General features: G+C 43.4%; 2 protein-coding genes across 3 annotated transcripts in view; both read right to left on the bottom strand.

Annotated features, from left to right (window-relative positions):
* Positions 1-4,108, bottom strand: part of LOC133130254 (adenylate cyclase type 2-like) — a 57,741-nt gene extending 53,633 nt beyond the window's left edge. The window contains exon 1 of the mRNA XM_061244680.1: positions 3,928-4,108. The gene's annotated coding sequence lies outside the window, so the exon portion shown is untranslated. The remainder of the gene's footprint in view (positions 1-3,927) is intronic.
* A 5,193-nt stretch (positions 4,109-9,301) lies between these two features.
* The window catches only part of heatr3 (HEAT repeat containing 3), a 22,881-nt gene continuing 13,854 nt past the window's right edge, over positions 9,302-18,328 (bottom strand). For both annotated transcript variants that reach the window (XM_061245872.1, XM_061245873.1), the window contains 6 exons: positions 18,265-18,328; positions 18,030-18,166; positions 14,469-14,557; positions 13,186-13,329; positions 11,623-11,799; positions 9,302-9,779 (listed from right to left, as the gene is read on the bottom strand). The exon at positions 18,265-18,328 is cut by the window's right edge and continues 19 nt beyond it. In XM_061245872.1, the coding sequence (XP_061101856.1) occupies positions 9,672-9,779; positions 11,623-11,799; positions 13,186-13,329; positions 14,469-14,557; positions 18,030-18,166; positions 18,265-18,328 (719 nt within the window). In that variant the 3' untranslated portion in view covers positions 9,302-9,671. The remainder of the gene's footprint in view (positions 9,780-11,622; positions 11,800-13,185; positions 13,330-14,468; positions 14,558-18,029; positions 18,167-18,264) is intronic.

The following is an 18,328-nucleotide window of genomic DNA, read 5'->3' as shown; positions in this document are numbered from 1 at the left end:
ACACACACACACACACACACACACACACACATACAATCAAACTCCAATAACACACACACTATTGTTTCTGTTATACCCGTTCCTCATTTATGATTAAAAATAAAATCAGAGTTCACCTCCCAAGAGGCGGGTGGTGGTGGCGGGAATAAAAAAATAAAAAAAGTAAATACACTCACTGAGCACTTCAATAGGGACACCTGGGCACCAACTTATTCATGCGATCTAATCAGCCAATCGCTTGGCAGCAGTACAATGCATAAAATCATGCAGATATGGGTCAGGAACATCAGTCAATTTTCGCATTAACCATCAGAATGGGAAAAAACTTGAACTAAGTGACTTTGACCACGGAATGATTGTTGGTGCCAGACTGGGTGGTTTGAGTGTCTCAGAAACTGCTGATCCCTTGGGATTGAGCGTGGATCGAGTTGGCACAAAGCCAGAGCAAACGGGATGGAGAAAAGAATGAGAAGAAGAGAGAGCCGGGATAATGCGATTGTCCAAGGTCTTATACGGTTATTGTTTATGGCTTCCAGCGTTATAGTATTTGTCTAACTGTAACATCACGCTGGGGGTGGTGCTGTAAATGTCACTGAAGTGTCCTGTGGAATCATGGGAAGCGTAGTCACGTGGTCCCTACAGTAGCCTACATTTGGTGAAAGATGTTTATGAAAGTGTTTGTGTTTGTGAAAATAATTTGACAGGTTTTTATATGATGTTAATGATAATGCTGGTGATAATCTGAACAGTAATATGATTATAACTATATTCCCTTTACTTGGTAGATAAGTAATATATTAGCATATGAGCCATTTCTTTATACAGAACCCTGTGGAGCATAGTGTTTCCCTGTTAAAAATAGCGTTCTTAATTACAGAACATGAACAGATTGTATTATTTACATTTCACAGATTTGTGTATTGATATTGAACAACCAGCATAAATGATGCAGGGCTTCACTGACAAAGTGGTTATTATCAACAAATCAAGAGAAATATAAATATATGAATTATCCCACCTTGTTATTCAATTCAATTTTATTGTATAGCAAGCAGCTTTACAAAGAGCCCAGGCCTGAGACCCTCAGAGCAAGCCTAGGGCGACAGTGGCAGGAGAATCTCCCTGACTAACAGGAAGAAACCTTGAGCAGAACCGAGCTCAGAGGGGGATCCCATCTGCTTCTGGCCAGCACAGGGTAACCAGTGAGAAACAGTAGAAATGTATGTAATATATAAATACATTAAATTAATAAATGAAATAAATGATGATACAAATAATAATTATGCAGGTTATAAAGCTATGACTGTTTTCGGACTAACGTTGAAGTTCATTTCGTAATCCGTTCAGCTATTTTCGAGAACTATGTTTTTGCCGAGACTATATCTAAGTGAATGTCCTGAACTACTACTTATTTTTGCACAAATGCATTGCTAGGCCATTTCAATACCAAACTAATGTAAAACATGGTAAGCTTCTTGTATGGGGTTTCCTACCGTTTCCAACATGGTATAATGTGTCATGTTCAGGTGACTACACCAGGAACTTGGTATAGATACACCGGTAATTATACTGGCTAACAGGGCTCTGGGTAACCTCATTTTAAATGTGATGCAGGTTGGTTCTTTCTAAAACATACTCTCATATATGTGAATAAAACATGTGTGAAGTTGAATTTTCTTAACATTTTGTATAAAAAAATCAGTTGTCTGGACAAAATGTTTTGTAGATGTTTTGTATTTAAAGAGGAACACTTGTGGAATTTGAATGCCTGTTGATTTCTTTACCATATTTTGTACACATGCTGACATCATGCTGCATCCTATGCTGGTATTTTTCAAAAAGTGAAAAAAGTTTTCAAGGATTTCAAACTGCACTAACACAGGCTCTATCCTAGGCACTAACGTATGAAATATCAAATGTAAATGTATCAAAATAAACTACAAAATACTGCAACCAAAAAACGTATGAGAATGAAATACAATATTTTATCTTTTGAAAATGCAACTAAATACATTTCCTGGTGAACATTAGATTAATGGTTCAAAAGCCTCCACTCCATATACAGTGCCTTCCAAATGCAATTAATTATTTTTGCTATATATTTACAGCATTTGCATTTGGGGTAAATATGCACTCAGCTTTAATTACATGGTATTAACATGTGTATGTGTTTTTTATGTGTCTAGGGGATACCTGCCACATTTCATATGAATGAAGATATCCACTGTATCTAGGGGACACCTACCACATTTGTTTTTCAGTGTTCTGTGGAGGTGTGGCATGGTGATGCAGTCAATAGCACTGTTGCCTCAGAGCAAGAATCCCAACTGAGAGCCTTTCTTTTTGTTTGATGTTCTCCCTGTGTCTGTGAGGGTTTCCGCCAGGTACTACTGTGCATGTGTCTGAAGTGAGTGAATGGTGTGAGTGAATGGTGTGAGTGAATGTGTGAGTGATTGTATGAGTGAATGGTGTGAGTGAATGTGTGAGTGAATGTGTGAGTGAATGGTGTGTGCAAATGACTGGTGACTTTTCCAGGCTGTGTTCTGGCCTCTTGCTCACTGCATGCTGGGATAGGCTAGAGATATTGTGCATTAAATAACTAATTGACGGTTTGGACATTCTTGGTGGACCAGAATTGATTAAAAAACGTTTGCAAACCTGTTAACAGGTTGCATCAGAATAGAGAATACTTCTGTGAAGTACTGGAAATGCCATTTCATATCGTTCCTTCAACATAACATCAATAGCACACATAGCATAACAATCAAATTACTTGCATAAACAAGAACTACATTTTTTACATGTTTATGAAATGATTTGATTTGAAGATAAATCATTGGTTACTTTACAACGTTTGATTGTTCAGCGCTACCTTTAAAGGACACTGACCGGCATTGATAAAATGCACATCAAGTCGCAATTCAACGTAGCAGGTGTCTTGTGTTATGAGCTTTAGCATAACACATAACTGTTCCACAAAAATAGGATTGATTTTATTATTTTCTATCTTGGCTCTAAAATAGAAATGCGGTGGGTAATGTTTGTGATGCAAATACTTTTATAATTTGCATCAAAAATAAATAGCAGATCATTCAGATAGAAATAAGAAAAGCATAAAGCATATCCCACCAGAGGTAGGGCGGGTTTAATTCCAGTGTTCCTCTGGCTACCTGTAAATATGACAGATGCGCTCATGCAACCAGTCATATTAGCATCTGTGCATCTGTCTTCTAATTGATTGGCAGTAGCTCCCTTCTAATTCTGCGACGTGGTAAGCGTTTGATTTGGTGGTGAGTGCATCAGAGTAATAGCTCAGCTGCCATTAAAAGAACGATACACTGAACAAGTGCGGCGAGACAGTAATCAATTGCTTTAACATCAGAGTGACGACAAAACCTTCACATCGTTCTGCTCTCCGCTCGCAAACGCAAATAATGACAGCGGGAAAGATTGGGAAAGATTTTTATAATCGAATTCTACTTGCCCTCAGATAGACTTCGATTCAGCTGTACCACCTTTTACCTGCGATAATTCTCAACAGCAGACTTCGATACGTCAATATGCGGAACACTTAGCCGACATACAAGCCATGTGGACAGGAGTATCAATCAAAACAAGCACAAAAATGTATTTCCTTTTGTCATTATCATTAGGGCAGTCTGGTTTTAATATTAAATATAGGCTACTTGCCATAATTGTCGGCGATAGGCTACAGTAAAAAATATACGTCATAAATGGCATATAGGCTATAATGCGCAATACAAAATTAAGTCGGGATTGCTGCGCCTTGGTCGCCTTTTGAGCTTCAGACACGGGACAAATGACTGTAATAGCCTGTTGGAAACTGCCTTGATTCGTGTCATATTCCAAGTGAGTTATGCTCCGTTGAACTCAGAACAAAATATTTCTGAAATAAAAAACGCTCACCTAGAAGTGTGCTCCAAGATGTTTTCTTTGCAGTATCCAAATTTTAAATCGACAGTCGCATGAGAAAAAACTGAAAATGTTTTCGGTTCATTAATTGTTCAATTTAATTCAATTTGCATTTTCGATGTTCTTCCGTTAGTTGATTCTCTCTACCTGTGAACTTACATGTGCGGAGTCTTGGTTAACTGCTCCTGAGTACTCTTTAAATACGGAAACAATCAGGGGCAGTGACCTTGCTCTGTAAGTGCGCACATGGAAATAAGACAGGACTACATACATAATGCTTAAGGTGTAAATGTGTTAATACGGCAGTCTAATCATAGCTTGCAGCATCATTTTGCAACCGTCCATTATAAAGACAAATCCCAAATTCTTATCAGAGTGCATGATCATGACGTTCTCGGTTTGGTAGTCAGGCGTGATCGCTTAAAAGACTGACGTAGCAGAACGAAATAATGCTTTTATGACATTTAGTTTATGAATGTTGTTTTGTACAAATGAAAATGGAAGGAAAACTCGCATTCATAAATACCAAATCAACTGTCATGAAACAGCGCGCGCGATTCCTCATTAGTCATTTACACTTGCAAGCAAAAAAGAGAGATTACACTGTGAATGTTTTAATATTAACGTGCCTTTTAACCCTCGTGTAGTGTTTGGGTCAACACTACTCATTAATACTAAAATCTATGCTAATTTTGGTGATATTATCATCAAATTTGAAAGCGATTTTTTCAGCGTTTTTGCTGTGGGTTTCTAAGCCCACCAGACACAGCCAGGAGCATATGTATCTATTGAAATACTAAAAAAAATTTTTTTTTAAATCAGTGTGAAAAAAAGCTTCCACTTCCACGGTGTTTGAGCATCTGTAACTTTGTTTCAGTAATATTTCGAATATTCTCCCACAAGGGATACCTTTCGGAAGAGATCGAGAGATGTTGTTTTCGGATAAATTCGACGGTTGGAACTATAATCGCTGAACACACATGTATTGTGTGTATCCTTTGAAGGAGGTAGGCTACTGACTCCTATAGGCTTCAAGTCATACCACAGTCAAAGTCACTCTTCTGCATACCGCTGTTGTAATGGGTGGTTATTTGCGTTACTGTCACCTTCCTGTCAGCTTTTGCCAGTCTGGCCATTCCCCTCTGACCTCTCTCTAATATTAACAAGGCGTTTCTCTCTGCAGAACTGCTGATCACTGGATTTTTATTAGTTTTGATTAGATAATTGCATTAATAAGTTGGTATAATAAAGTAAAAATGTTCCTAATTAAGCTCAGTGAGTGTATAAATGAGAGATTTAATTTAAAAAAAATGTTTTTATACATTTGCTAAAATTTCTAAAAACTTCACTTGGTCATGATGTGTTATTGACTGTTGATTGGTAGAAATGGCAATTTTATCCATTGTGCAATAAGTGAAGGGGTCTGAATACTTTCTGAGGCCGCAGTCTAATGTCCTGCCAAGTCATTTTTGACTATTACTAGTATAGGATACTGTATATAAAAAGGTATAACACATAATGACCACCTGACATCGGGGAATACTGTTGCCATGAAGGGGTGTGCCTGGTCCACAGTGATCTTTAGGTAGGTGGCACGTGTCAAAGTGACGTCCACATGAATGCCTGAACCCCAGCAGAACATTGGCCAGGGCATCACACACAGACATGTTGTGTCTTCTTCCCACAGTGCATCCTGGCGCCATCTCTTCCTCAGGTAAACGGTGAATACATGTTCCTCAGGTAAACGGTGAAGACATGTTCCTCAGGTAAACTGTGAAGACATGTTCCTCAGGTAAACTGTGAAGACATGTTCCTCAGGTAAACTCAGGTAAACGGTGAATACATGTTCCTCAGGTAAACGGTGAGTACATGTTCCTCAGGTAAACTCAGGTAAACGGTGAATACATGTTCCTCAGGTAAACTCAGGTAAATGGTGAATACATGTTCCTCAGGTAAACTCAGGTAAACGGCAAATACGAATACGGCCGCCCACTTGATGTGAAAGAAAAAGGGTCTTATCAGACTCTCAGAGATTCACATTGTGCTTCTCAATAGTCAGGTGTATTAAATTGATTCCTTAATGCAGGTGTATAAAAGCTTTCAGCATCTAGTCTTGATTCTATGCTTTTGATTGCATTTGAAGTCTGTTATTGGCGTCTGTCAATATGAGATTTTGTATATAGATTTTGATTGCCTCTGGAGTTATTGGCATCCTTTCATTTCAAATCCAATGTGCTGGAGTACAGAGCCAAAAGAACAGAAACTGTAGCACTGTCCAAATACTTAAGCGTGGCCCATCTTACTGTTGTACGCAGTGGAACCCAGCGTGGCCCATCTTACTGTCGTACGCAGAGGAACCCAGCGTGGCCCATCTTACTGTCGTACGCAGTGGAACCCAGCGTGGCCCATCTTACTGTCGTACGCAGAGGAACCCAGCGTGGCCCATCTTACTGTCGTACGCAGTGGAACCCAGCGTGGCCCATCTTACTGTCGTACGCAGTGGAACCCAGCGTGGCCCATCTTACTGTCGTACGCAGTGGAACCCAGTGGAACCCAGCGTGGCCGTCTTCTGCTGTAGCCTGTGCGCTTCAAGGTTCGATGTGCCGCTGTTCAGAGACACCTCTGCAGTGCACATAACAACTGTAAACAGCTGGTATTTGAGCATGTGTGGCCTTTCTTCTCACTGGACGTTCTATGTGTGACAGCGGCACACTGGCTGTGTGCGCGCGAGACGCTGGAACCACCAAGCCTGGCACAAACAGTCTGTTTACATCACACATCTTGCCCATTGTTATACTTGGTTGAGCAAAAAACCTGGATGCTTTAAATATGATTTTAATCCAGAGTAAACTACAGGACATCTCCAACAGTTCCTACCCCCCGGCACCACACAGTGGCTGTCCACTGCTCCTAAATAACAAGGATGGGTCAAATGTAGAGGACACATTAGCCCATGGGGTTCAATAAATTTCAATCTTCTTCTTCTTCTTCCATTTATTACTGCGTAATTACTTCAATTTAATAAATTACAACTAGGTTACTATGGCTAAGAAGTGTCATTATTGTGAACTGAATTTTATGAACTGTTATACTTTAATACAAAGCATATCTGTTAAATGACCCCAAGGTCCCAGTGCTTAGCATGACCATCTTCTGATTCAGACTTTGACCTAAATATAAAGGCAAATGGGACAGGACATAATATGAAGAACAGAACTCATTAAATCCATGACAGAGTCTGATAACTGCTGACATGGACCCATAGGTCATTTATATTTTAGTCTCGATAGCTACAGATTTGGTAGCGGTAGTTGATCTCAGAAAGTAGGGTAGTCATGCCATTTACTGTCGTAATGTCGTTTCCAGAGTGCAGACCAGGGAACAGAAATGGCAGAAGAATTCAGTAGTGGAAACACCGCCAATAGGCACAATGGTTCCCCCCAATCTCCAGAAACAACTGCTTGACAACCAATGTTTCCAACAGGATAACAATCCAGAACAGGTAAGCGTAGCCATTTAAATGGATATCTGGATATGTAAGGCTGCTAAAAAAGCCTGCTCTGGATCCCTCCACCGCCTGGTATCTCTTCTTCCTTTCCTTTCTAAAACTATAGAACGAGCCGCTTCTACTCAACTTTCTTCTTTCTTTTCTAACAACAACCTGCTAGACCCCCATCAGTCTGGCTTCAGATCGGGCCACTCGACAGAGACTGCGCTCCTCTCCGTCAGTGAGTCACTCCATGCCGCACGAGCAGCCTCCCTCTCCTCTGTCCTCATTCTTCTAGATCTCTCTGCTGCCTTCGACACTGTGGATCACTCAATCCTCCTGTCTGTCCTGTCAGCAACAGGCATCTGTGGCACAGCCCTGGACTGGATTGAGTCCTACCTCTCTGGTCGCTCCTTCCAGGTTGCCTGGGCTGGTTCGGTATCAACACCTCGGCCCCTCGCCACAGGAGTTCCCCAGGGCTCAGTCCTTGGCCCGCTTCTTTTTTCTCTTCACACTCGCTCCCTTGGCCCTGTGATCACTGCACATGGGCTATCCTACCACTGCTACGCGGACGATACCCAACTCTTCATCTCGTTCCCGCCGTCTGATACGCAGGTTTCAGTCCGTATCTCTGCTTGCCTGAGGGACATCCAGAGCTGGATGGACAACCACCATCTAAAGCTCAACCCAGGCAAGACTGAAATGATATTCATCCCTGCCAATACCTCTCCCCATCTGGATCTCTCCATTTCCCTCAGGGATACCACACTCACGCCGTCACCCAGTGCAAGGAACCTCGGCGTGGTGATGGACAGCAGACTGTCCCTTTCCGAGAACATTGCGGCGGTGACCCGGTCTTGCGGGTTCTTCCTATACAACATACGGAGAATCCGCACCTTTCTCACCCCCTACTCGGCTCCTGGTCCAAGCGATGGTTCTGTCCCGCCTGGACTACTGCAATTCCCTCTTGGCTGGCCTCCCAGCATCCGCCATCAGACCCCTCCAACTCATCCAGAATGCAGCAGCTTGTCTGGTCTTCAACCTTCCCAAATACTCACACGTCACCCCCCTGCTTACTTCCCTCCACTGGCTGCCTGTCATGGCTTGCATCAAATTCAAAACATTGGTGCTAGCCTTCCAAGCAGTTAAAGGGTCTTCCCCAGCTTATCGACAAAAAATCATCAGACCCTACACCCCTGCCAGACCTCTTCGTTCAGCCTCCACAGGCCGTTTGGCACCTCCCCCTCTCCGAACCTCCACCTCACGCTCACGACTACTGTCTGTTCTGGCTCCACGGTGGCTCCCCGTTGAGGTCAGAACTGTAGAATCTCTCCCCACCTTCAAGCGCAAGCTGAAGACACACCTCTTCAAGCTGCACCTCTCCCCATCCCTCCCTACCTCCCTGTGAACCTTAATTGTTGTCTCTGTGACTTGCTTTGTGTATCGGTATTTTTAGTTGGCTAGGTAAGCAGTGTTTGGATAATTAACTTTGGTCACTTTTGCTGTTTGTTTCTTTGTTCAAAAAAAAAAAAAAAAAAAAATTGGCCCTCGTCCTTATCTTTGTTGTACAGGTAGCAGTTGAAATTGTACTTCCCTCTAGGGTCTTTCAGCGCACTTATCCCTGGTATGGGTATGCACTTTGTTGTACGTCGCTCTGGATAAGAGCGTCTGCCAAATGCCAATAATGTAATGTAATGTAATGATATTCTTGCAACATGTTCGGTAGATAATTGTGATTTCCTGTGGGCTTGATGCAGGACTACATCACAATCAAATTTTTGGAACTCACTGCTGTCTGTTTTGCCTGAGCCATGGATATTTGTAAGAATATCACTTCAGCACTGATGGTAAAAAAGACAAAGTTGGAGTTTTGTCAAAAAATAAAACTTAAAAACTTTATTGCAAGGGAAAAACTAAGCTTCTTTTCTGTATTGCATCCAGATCATTATTTAGTTTTTAGCTTCCCTCTTAAGTTAACTCATGCATTTCAAAGCCTTGAGACTACAAATGGATATACTGTTTTCCAAAAACCATTGATAAAACCAACAAAAATTAAAACAAATAAAACAAATATCTCATTCAGTCCAATGTTTTCAATAAAGCTGGAGTCTGCGGAACTGCATTCCGCAGTTCCCATGATCAGTCAGTGTGCTCCCCTGGACTGCAGGGTTCAGCTCCAGGGTTGTGTGCTCCCCTGGACCGCAGGGTTCAGCTCCAGGGCTGTGTGGTCCCTGGACGGCAGGGTTGGGCTCTAGGGCAGAGACTCCAGGTAGCCGATGAACCTCTTGAGGTTGATTCTGACGTTGTCCAGCACACACAGCTGGCCGGGGCTGTACTTCCCCTTCCTCTCCTTCCGCAGCTGGAACACAGGCACAGGCACAGTCAGTCACAGTCACAGGCACAGGCACAGTCAGTCACAGGCACAGGCACAGTCAGTCACAGGCAGTCAGTCACAGTCACAGTCACAGGCACAGTCAGTCACAGGCACAGGCACAGTCAGTCACAGGCAGTCAGTCACAGTCACAGTCACAGTCAGTCACAGTTACAGGCACAGTCAGTCACAGGCACAGGCACAGGCACAGTCAGTCACAGGCAGTCAGTCACAGTCACAGTCACAGGAGAGCATTTTTTTTTAAAAGACCGGCAAAATAAAATGTAATTTACAGAAAGGCTGGGCGAAATAGCCATCATGGCAGGGCAGGAATTTCACCAGCGGCAACGACGGCTGTGGCCCCAACAACAGCTGTGGCCCCAATGACGGCTGTGGCCCCTGTGGGGTTGTTGTCCCTCTCTGTGGCCGCGATGCCCCTCTCTTTACCCCTCTCTGTGGCCTTAATGCCCCTCTTTACCCCTCTCTGTGGCCTTAATGCCCCTCTCTTTACCCCTCTCTGTGGCCTTAATGCCCCTCTCTTTGCCCCATTATTAATGTCATGCCTGCGGCCACAGTGGCCTTGCTGTCCTGCCCACACAGTCTTCACTGATTTTGCAGTTTTCGCCTCCATCACTTTCCCATCACAAACTCCAAGCGAAGTGGCTTTGTTGAGATTCTAAAATGCTTTATTGGTCAATCACCTAAAGCACTGCAATCAATCAACTGTAACTCAGTCCTATATGAAAGACAGCGAACCCAGAACTGAGTGACCGATCCCAGAACTGAGTGACTGAACCCAGAACTGAGTGACCGATCCCAGAACTGAGTGACCGAACCCAGAACTGAGTGACCGAACCCAGAACTGAGTGACCGAACCCAGAACTGAGTGACCGAACCCAGAACTGAGTGACTGATCCCAGAACTGAGTGACTGATCCCAGAACTGAGTGACCGATCCCAGAACTGAGTGACTGAACCCAGAACTGAGTGACCGAACCCAGAACTGAGTGACCGAACCCAGAACTGAGTGACCGAACCCAGAACTGAGTGACCGAACCCAGAACTGAGTGACCGAACCCAGAACTGAGTGACTGATCCCAGAACTGAGTGACTGATCCCAGAACTGAGTGACCGATCCCAGAACTGAGTGACCGAACCCAGAACTGAGTGACTGATCCCAGAAGAAAGCCAAGTGATTCCACTTAATAAAGTTTGATGAACTAACAGTGAATATATAGCGTTAACATATGCAACTTGTCACCGAGTCATGTTAGTACCATGTTTCATTACAGGAGCGTTTTTGGTCAGTGAGTGACCAAAATGCTGTCACTTGCTGTTCCAGTTGTACTTCAATAACTAGCTAATTCTGCTGTATACAGCAGTATAAAAATCGGTACAGTAGTATAAAATGTTATTGCTATTCTTATTACTATTCTAGCTATATTTCTACTATTTCTAACTATTCCTTTTGTTTTTTTTCTTTTCTATAATTTATTTGTTTTATCTTTAACACTAATGCATTTCACTATTTCACACTAAGAAATGCAGTCGTGCCAATAAAATTAAATTGACAGTGTAGTTAACGTTACTTTGTCTTAATTAATGGTAATGTGCCACAAACTGCGTTTAAAACCGTATGTGTACAGTAGCGATTAGTTGGGGGGACGATATATAACCAAAATGTTGAGATGAACAGTGCACAGGCAACCTGCTACAGTGATAAAAAGAAAAGCTGAAGGCAGCATTTAAAAAAAAGACAGTTGATACAGGACTAAGCTGGCAGAGCCTGTGCAGGCTCATGTCAGGAGAGAGGAAGGCTGGCACTATGTTACCTTGGCCTTGAAGGCAGGCTGCAGGGCCTTCAGAGAAGGTAACAGATGGATGTTCTTAGCAGCTTGCTCTGCCTCCTTCCCGTCCGCAAACACATCAAACAGAGCATCCAGGGCCTCCCCGCACACCACCATGTTGTGATCCTTTGACGCTACCTGCAGCAAGGCACTGCCTATAACCTGAAGAAAAAGAAGAAGATTACAGTCTTTTTTCTTTGAAGTCACTTTCATCATTTTGATACAACGGACCTGCTTATTTTATTATACTATATTATATTATATTATACTACAACAGACCTGCTTATTTTAATTATTATACTACTCGTTAACCCTTTCGGTCTCAAGAGTGCCATATGGCACTAAAGCATAACTACTGTAAAATGTGATATATGGCACTCAAGCGTAACTACAGTAAAATGTGATATATGGCACTAAAGCGTAACTACTGTAAAATGTGATATATGGCACTAAAGCGTAACTACTGTAAAATGTGATATGGCACTCAAGCGTAACTACTGTAAAATGTGATATACGGCACTCAAGCGTAACTACTGTAAAATGTGATATATGGCCCTCAAGCGTAACTACTGTAAAATGTGATATATGGCACTCAAGCATAACTACTGTAAAATGTGATATATGGCACTCAAGCGTAACTACTGTAAAATGCGATATATGGCACTCAAGCGTAACTACTGTAAAATGTGATATATGGCACTCAAGCGTAACTACTGTAAAATGTGATATATGGCACTCAAGCGTAACTACTGTAAAATGTGATATGGCACTAAAGCGTAACTACTGTAAAATGTGATATATGGCCCTCAAGCGTAACTACTGTAAAATGTGATATATGGCACTCAAGCGTAACTACTGTAAAATGTGATATATGGCACTCAAGCGTAACTACTGTAAAATGCGATATATGGCACTCAAGCGTAACTACTGTAAAATGTGATATATGGCACTCAAGCGTAACTACTGTAAAATGTGATATATGGCACTCAAGCGTGTAAAATGTGATATGGCACTAAAGCGTAACTACTGTAAAATGTGATATGGCACTAAAGCGTAACTACTGTAAAATGTGATATGGCACTCAAGCGTAACTACTGTAAAATGTGATATGGCACTCAAGTGTAACTACTGTAAAATGTGATATATGGCACTCAAGTGTAACTACTGTAAAATGTGATAGATGGCACTCAAGCGTAACTACTGTAAAATGTGATATATGGCACTCAAGCGTAACTACTGTAAAATGTGATATATGGCACTAAAGCGTAACTACTGTAAAATGTGATATGGCACTCAAGCGTAACTACTGTAAAATGTGATATATGGCACTCTTGACCATATACCTTTTCAACCAATGACTGGTATACTATTGTTTTGAGCCCTTATTAAAACCCTACTAAATATTCTTCATTTTCTCAGCCAAAGCCAACCGCCTTGGGATGTGGGTGGAGCCGCTTCATATTGGGCTCGGGGCTGAGAGGGTTATTTGGCGTTGTGGCTGTGGCTGGAGCCCTGCGTCCTGGCGGACTAGCGGCCTCCGTGCGGTACCTGCAGGCTGGGGGCGCTGCCCTGCTCCCGGGCCAGCGTGCTGCCGGTGATGCCCAGGATGGCCAGCGCGTTCACCCGGATGCTGACGGCCTCGCTGCGCGTCGCCGCCTCACTCAGCCTCAGCAGCTGCTCCGGGCTCATGCACTGCCACAGCCACAACACACAGAGAAACACAGCCACAACATGCAGAGAGACACAGGAGAAAGGCTTGGTTAAGAAATTGGAATGTTTTTTTCACAAGACTGCTGCATGTATCCATCGATCCATCGTCTAACCCGCTTATTCCCACTCGGGGCATGAGGGGCTGGAGTCTATCCCAGAATGCATTTGGTAGGCGCAGGAACACACCCTGCACAGGATACCACTCCATCGCAGGGCACACACACCATTCACTCACACACACACTCATACCCACAAGCAATTTAGACTCTCCAATCAGCCTAACATACATGCCTTTGGGGGGAAGCCAGAGTACCCAGAGGTCCCCCACATAGACACGGGTAGAACATGCACACTCCACACAAAGAGTACCCAGAGGTACCCCACACAGACACGGGGAGAACATGCACACTCCACACAGAGTACCCAGAGGTACCCCACGCAGACACGGGGAGAACATGCACACTTCACACAGAGTGCCCAGAGGTACCCCACGCAGACACAGGGAGAACATGTACACTCCACACAGAGTACCCTGAGGTACCCCACGCAGACACGGGGAGAACATGTACACTCCACACAGAGTACCCAGAGGTACCCCACGCAGACACGGGGAGAACATGCACACTCCACACAGAGTACCCAGAGGTACCCCACGCAGACACGGGGAGAACATGCACACTTCACACAGAGTGCCCAGAGGTACCCCACGCAGACACGGGGAGAACATGCACACTCCACACAGAGTACCCAGAGGTACCCCACGCAGACACGGGGAGAACATGCACACTCCACACAGAGTGCCCAGAGGTACCCCACGCAGACACGGGGAGAACATGCACACTCACACAGAAAGGCCTCGGAGGGGATTTGAACTGGTCACCTTCTGGCCGCGAGGCAACAGTGCAATACTTTGGCATTCCTTACCAAAGGAATGACTATTTGAGTCAAAACTGAGGTGTGAGAAGCTACCACATGGGATCAGGTAAGAAAAAGACCTCTTTGTCCAATCATGTTCTTTTTTTAAATGGTATTTAAGAGGGAGAAGTATGACTACCCTAAAATGTTCTACCCTTTCAATGTTCATGAAACAAGTCTGTCACAACAGAGTGTCTGTCACTCACCTGCGGGATGTTTTTGGAAGCCATGATCTGCAGCAGTGACCGCACAGCGCTGGTCACTGCTTCCAGGAACTCCTCCTGTTTGGGAATCTCTGAACAAGAAGATAAATGACAGATGTGTTAATGCATGTTTCTGTTCAGTTCCGACAGGAGGACAGTGCTTCTGGCTTTATCGAGTTTACCAAAGACTGTGATGCAGACGTATTAAAAGTGCAGACTTCCTATTTACGAAAGACTTCTGAACCTTATCAGTCCCAAGCCCAATATGAGGTGGCTCCATCCAAATCCAATTGGCTTTGGCTTTGGTTGAGAAGGGTTTTAGTGGGGTTTTAGAAGGGTTTTAGTGGGGTTTTAATGGGGTTTTAGTGGGGTTTTAATGGACAATTTGGCGGGTTGAAAAGGTGTAAGGTGGAGAGTGCCATGGGATTTTACGGGAGTTACGCTTCACTGCCATATGGCACACATGGGACTGAAAGGGCTAATTGTCTACTTCCAGTTTAACCCAGCCTCCTGAAGACCAGGGGCCTCATTTATAAACGTTGCGTAGGCACAAAAGAATGCGTACGTCACTTTCTAAGCAAACTTTGGCATTTATAAAAAACGAACTTGATGGGAAAATGTGCGGTCCTCCACGGAAACTCTGACCCATGCGTACGCACATTAACTGGAGAAATGAGAAACTGTGCCTTTAATGCTCGTGACGTAAGACCAGGAAAACGGGAAGTGAAACAGGATGTAAAAAGATATAAAGATTTGCCGGGAGTTGTGGCTGGGTATGGCCAGGACGTGCTTCGTCCCTGTTATACTTATTAAAGTGTTGTGTTGTTGAATCTCGCTATACGGGTTCTCTCCCTTCCTAAGTGCAACACAACATTTGGCGACGAGAGAAGTCGAAAATGATACAACAGATACCACTGTGTAAAATAAAACGAAATTGATTGTTTTGATTGTACTCTTAAAGGGTTCTGATTTTCTGCATGTTTACACTAGGACTCGGAACTATACTGTCCTCTCAGGTCCTCTTTGCACTTGTTCTTGTGTTTAATTTGCACTTTGTTGTATGTCGCTCTGGATAAGAGCGTCTGCTAAATGCCACGCAATGTAATGTAATGTAATGAAATATTACCTCTCAGGTATCATATACGAAGAGTTAATTTGCAAAAACGGATAAAAGCCTCTTACAACGAATAAACAAACAGCTGTTTGATTGATGCTCCCTGGAGTGCCCAAGAAATATGATTTAGGATGGTAAATATAAACGGAGATGTTGTTGTAAAATAATCCCTGAAATATGTAGACGAATTGTTAAACAATACTTCATGTTATTAAATGTATTCTCATAAATAATATGGTGAACAGTCAGACAAATTGCGCTGCACTGATGCCGTTTACAATGCGGCAGTTGGGCAGATACGAGCATAGTTTCATATATTGTTATTATACTCATATATTATGTTTTATAATGTGTTTATTGTTTTAAATTTTTGTTCGCTTTATCTCTTAATTTTGTAACTGTTTTCAATGGAGCTAGACAAATAACGTGTATTATTATCATTATTATTATCGTCATCATCACATTCGTTGTGCAGAACTGTTCGTCATTTACAATCAATCAGGATAATTCCCACACCTGTAGCTTTTCAGAGGCAATCAAATGGCTAAAATCCCTTTTCTTGGCCTTCTTTTCAGCGTTTGCCATTGTCGTCTTCGTGAAATGCATATTCATTAGGGGTGTTTCACTGCCTATTTATAGGCAACTGTGGGCAGGACATGAAGCTGGCAAAGTTGCGCCACATTTAGAGTTGATTGTGATTTATAAAGGAAAACTGGCGTGGGACGTGCGTATGCACCGTTTTATAAATCAGAATATTTTTTTGCGTACGCACGTCCTGGGTTTCATGCTTACGCAACCTTTTGACGTGAATCCTACGCACAGTTTTATAAATGAAGCCCCAGATCATAATGTAGTCCAGTTTAACCCAGCCTACTGAAGACCAGATCATAATGTAGTCCTGTTTAACCCAGCCTACTGAAGACCAGATCATAATGTAGTCCTGTTTAACCCAGCCTACTGAAGACCAGATCATAATGTAGTCCTGTTTAACCCAGCCTACTGAAGACCAGATCATAATGTAGTCCAGTTTAACCCAGCCTACTGAAGACCAGATCATAATGTAGTCCTGTTTAACCCAGCCTACTGAAGACCAGATCATAATGTAGTCCAGTTTAACCCAGCAAGCTGAAGACCAGATCATGATGTAGTCCAGTTTAACCCAGCAAGCTGAAGACCAGATCATGATGTAGTCCAGTTTAACCCAGCCAGCTGAAGACCAGATCATGATGTAGTCCTGTTTAACCCAGCCAGCTGAAGACCAGACCACGATGTAGTCCAGTTTAACCCAGCCAGCTGAAGACCAGATCATGATGTAGTCCTGTTTAACCCAGCCTACTGAAGACCAGATCATAATGTAGTCCTGTTTAACCCAGCCTACTGAAGACCAGATCATAATGTAGTCCTGTTTAACCCAGCCAGCTGAAGACCAGATCATGATGTAGTCCAGTTTACAGTATGGGCGTCCTGTTTAACCTGGCTTGCTGAAGACCAGATAATGATGTTGTCCAGTTTACAGTATGGGCGTCCTGTTTAACCTGGCTTGCTGAAGACCAGATCATGATGTAGTCCAGTTACAGTATGGGCGTCCTGTTTAACCCAGCCAGCTGAAGACCAGATCATGATGTAGTCCAGTTACAGTATGGGGGTCCTGTTTAACCCAGCCAGCTGAAGACCAGATCATGATGTAGTCCAGTTACAGTATGGGCGTCCTGTTTAACCCAGCCAGCTGAAGACCAGATCATGATGTAGTCCAGTTACAGTATGGGCGTCCTGTTTAACCCAGCCAGCTGAAGACCAGATCATGATGTAGTCCAGTTACAGTATAGGCGTCCTGTTTAACCCAGCCAGCTGAAGACCAGATCATGATGTAGTCCAGTTACAGTATAGGCGTCCTGTTTAACCCAGCCAGCTGAAGACCAGATCATGATGTAGTCCAGTTACAGTATAGGCGTCCTGTTTAACCCTGCCAGCTGAAGACCAGATCATGATGTAGTCCAGTTACAGTATGGGCGTCCTGTTTAACACAGCCAGCTGAAGACCAGATCATGATGTAGTCCAGTTACAGTATAGGCGTCCTGTTTAACCCAGCCAGCTGAAGACCAGATCATGATGTAGTCCAGTTACAGTATGGGGGTCCTGTTTAACCCAGCCAGCTGAAGACCAGATCATGATGTAGTCCAGTTACAGTATGGGCGTCCTGTTTAACACAGCCAGCTGAAGACCAGATCATGATGTAGTCCAGTTACAGTATGGGGGTCCTGTTTAAACTGGCTTGCTGAAGACCAGATCATGATGTAGTCCAGTTACAGTATGGGCGTCCTGTTTAACCCAGCCAGCTGAAGACCAGATCATGATGTAGTCCAGTTACAGTATGGGGGTCCTGTTTAAACTGGCTTGCTGAAGACCAGATCATGATGTAGTCCAGTTATAGTATGGGCGTCCTGTTTAACCTGGCTTGCTGAAGATCATGTTGGAGAGATGCTCAGCCAAAGCTTGAAGAGCAGGGGCTCCCCCCAGGGCCTCGGCGTCCATGACAGACATTATGTTGTGGAGGCAGGTGAGGGCCCGGCACTGCACCCGATGCATTCTGGGAAAATAAGTCAATATTAATATTAAAATATTCAAAATCTCCCTTACAACCAAGTTGTCTTTAGAAGCATGTTTTTATATGAAAGAAAAAAGTACTTTTTTATCAGACAATTCCAAGCTCGATTCTTGCTGCAGACTTCAACAGCTGCGCTGCTTGGGA

Source organism: Conger conger, chromosome 6 (assembly GCF_963514075.1).
Source record: "Conger conger chromosome 6, fConCon1.1, whole genome shotgun sequence".
Classification (NCBI taxonomy): Eukaryota; Metazoa; Chordata; class Actinopteri; order Anguilliformes; family Congridae; genus Conger; species Conger conger.
Note: the sequence above shows the minus strand (reverse complement) of the source record. Positions and strands in the feature narration are given on the sequence as shown.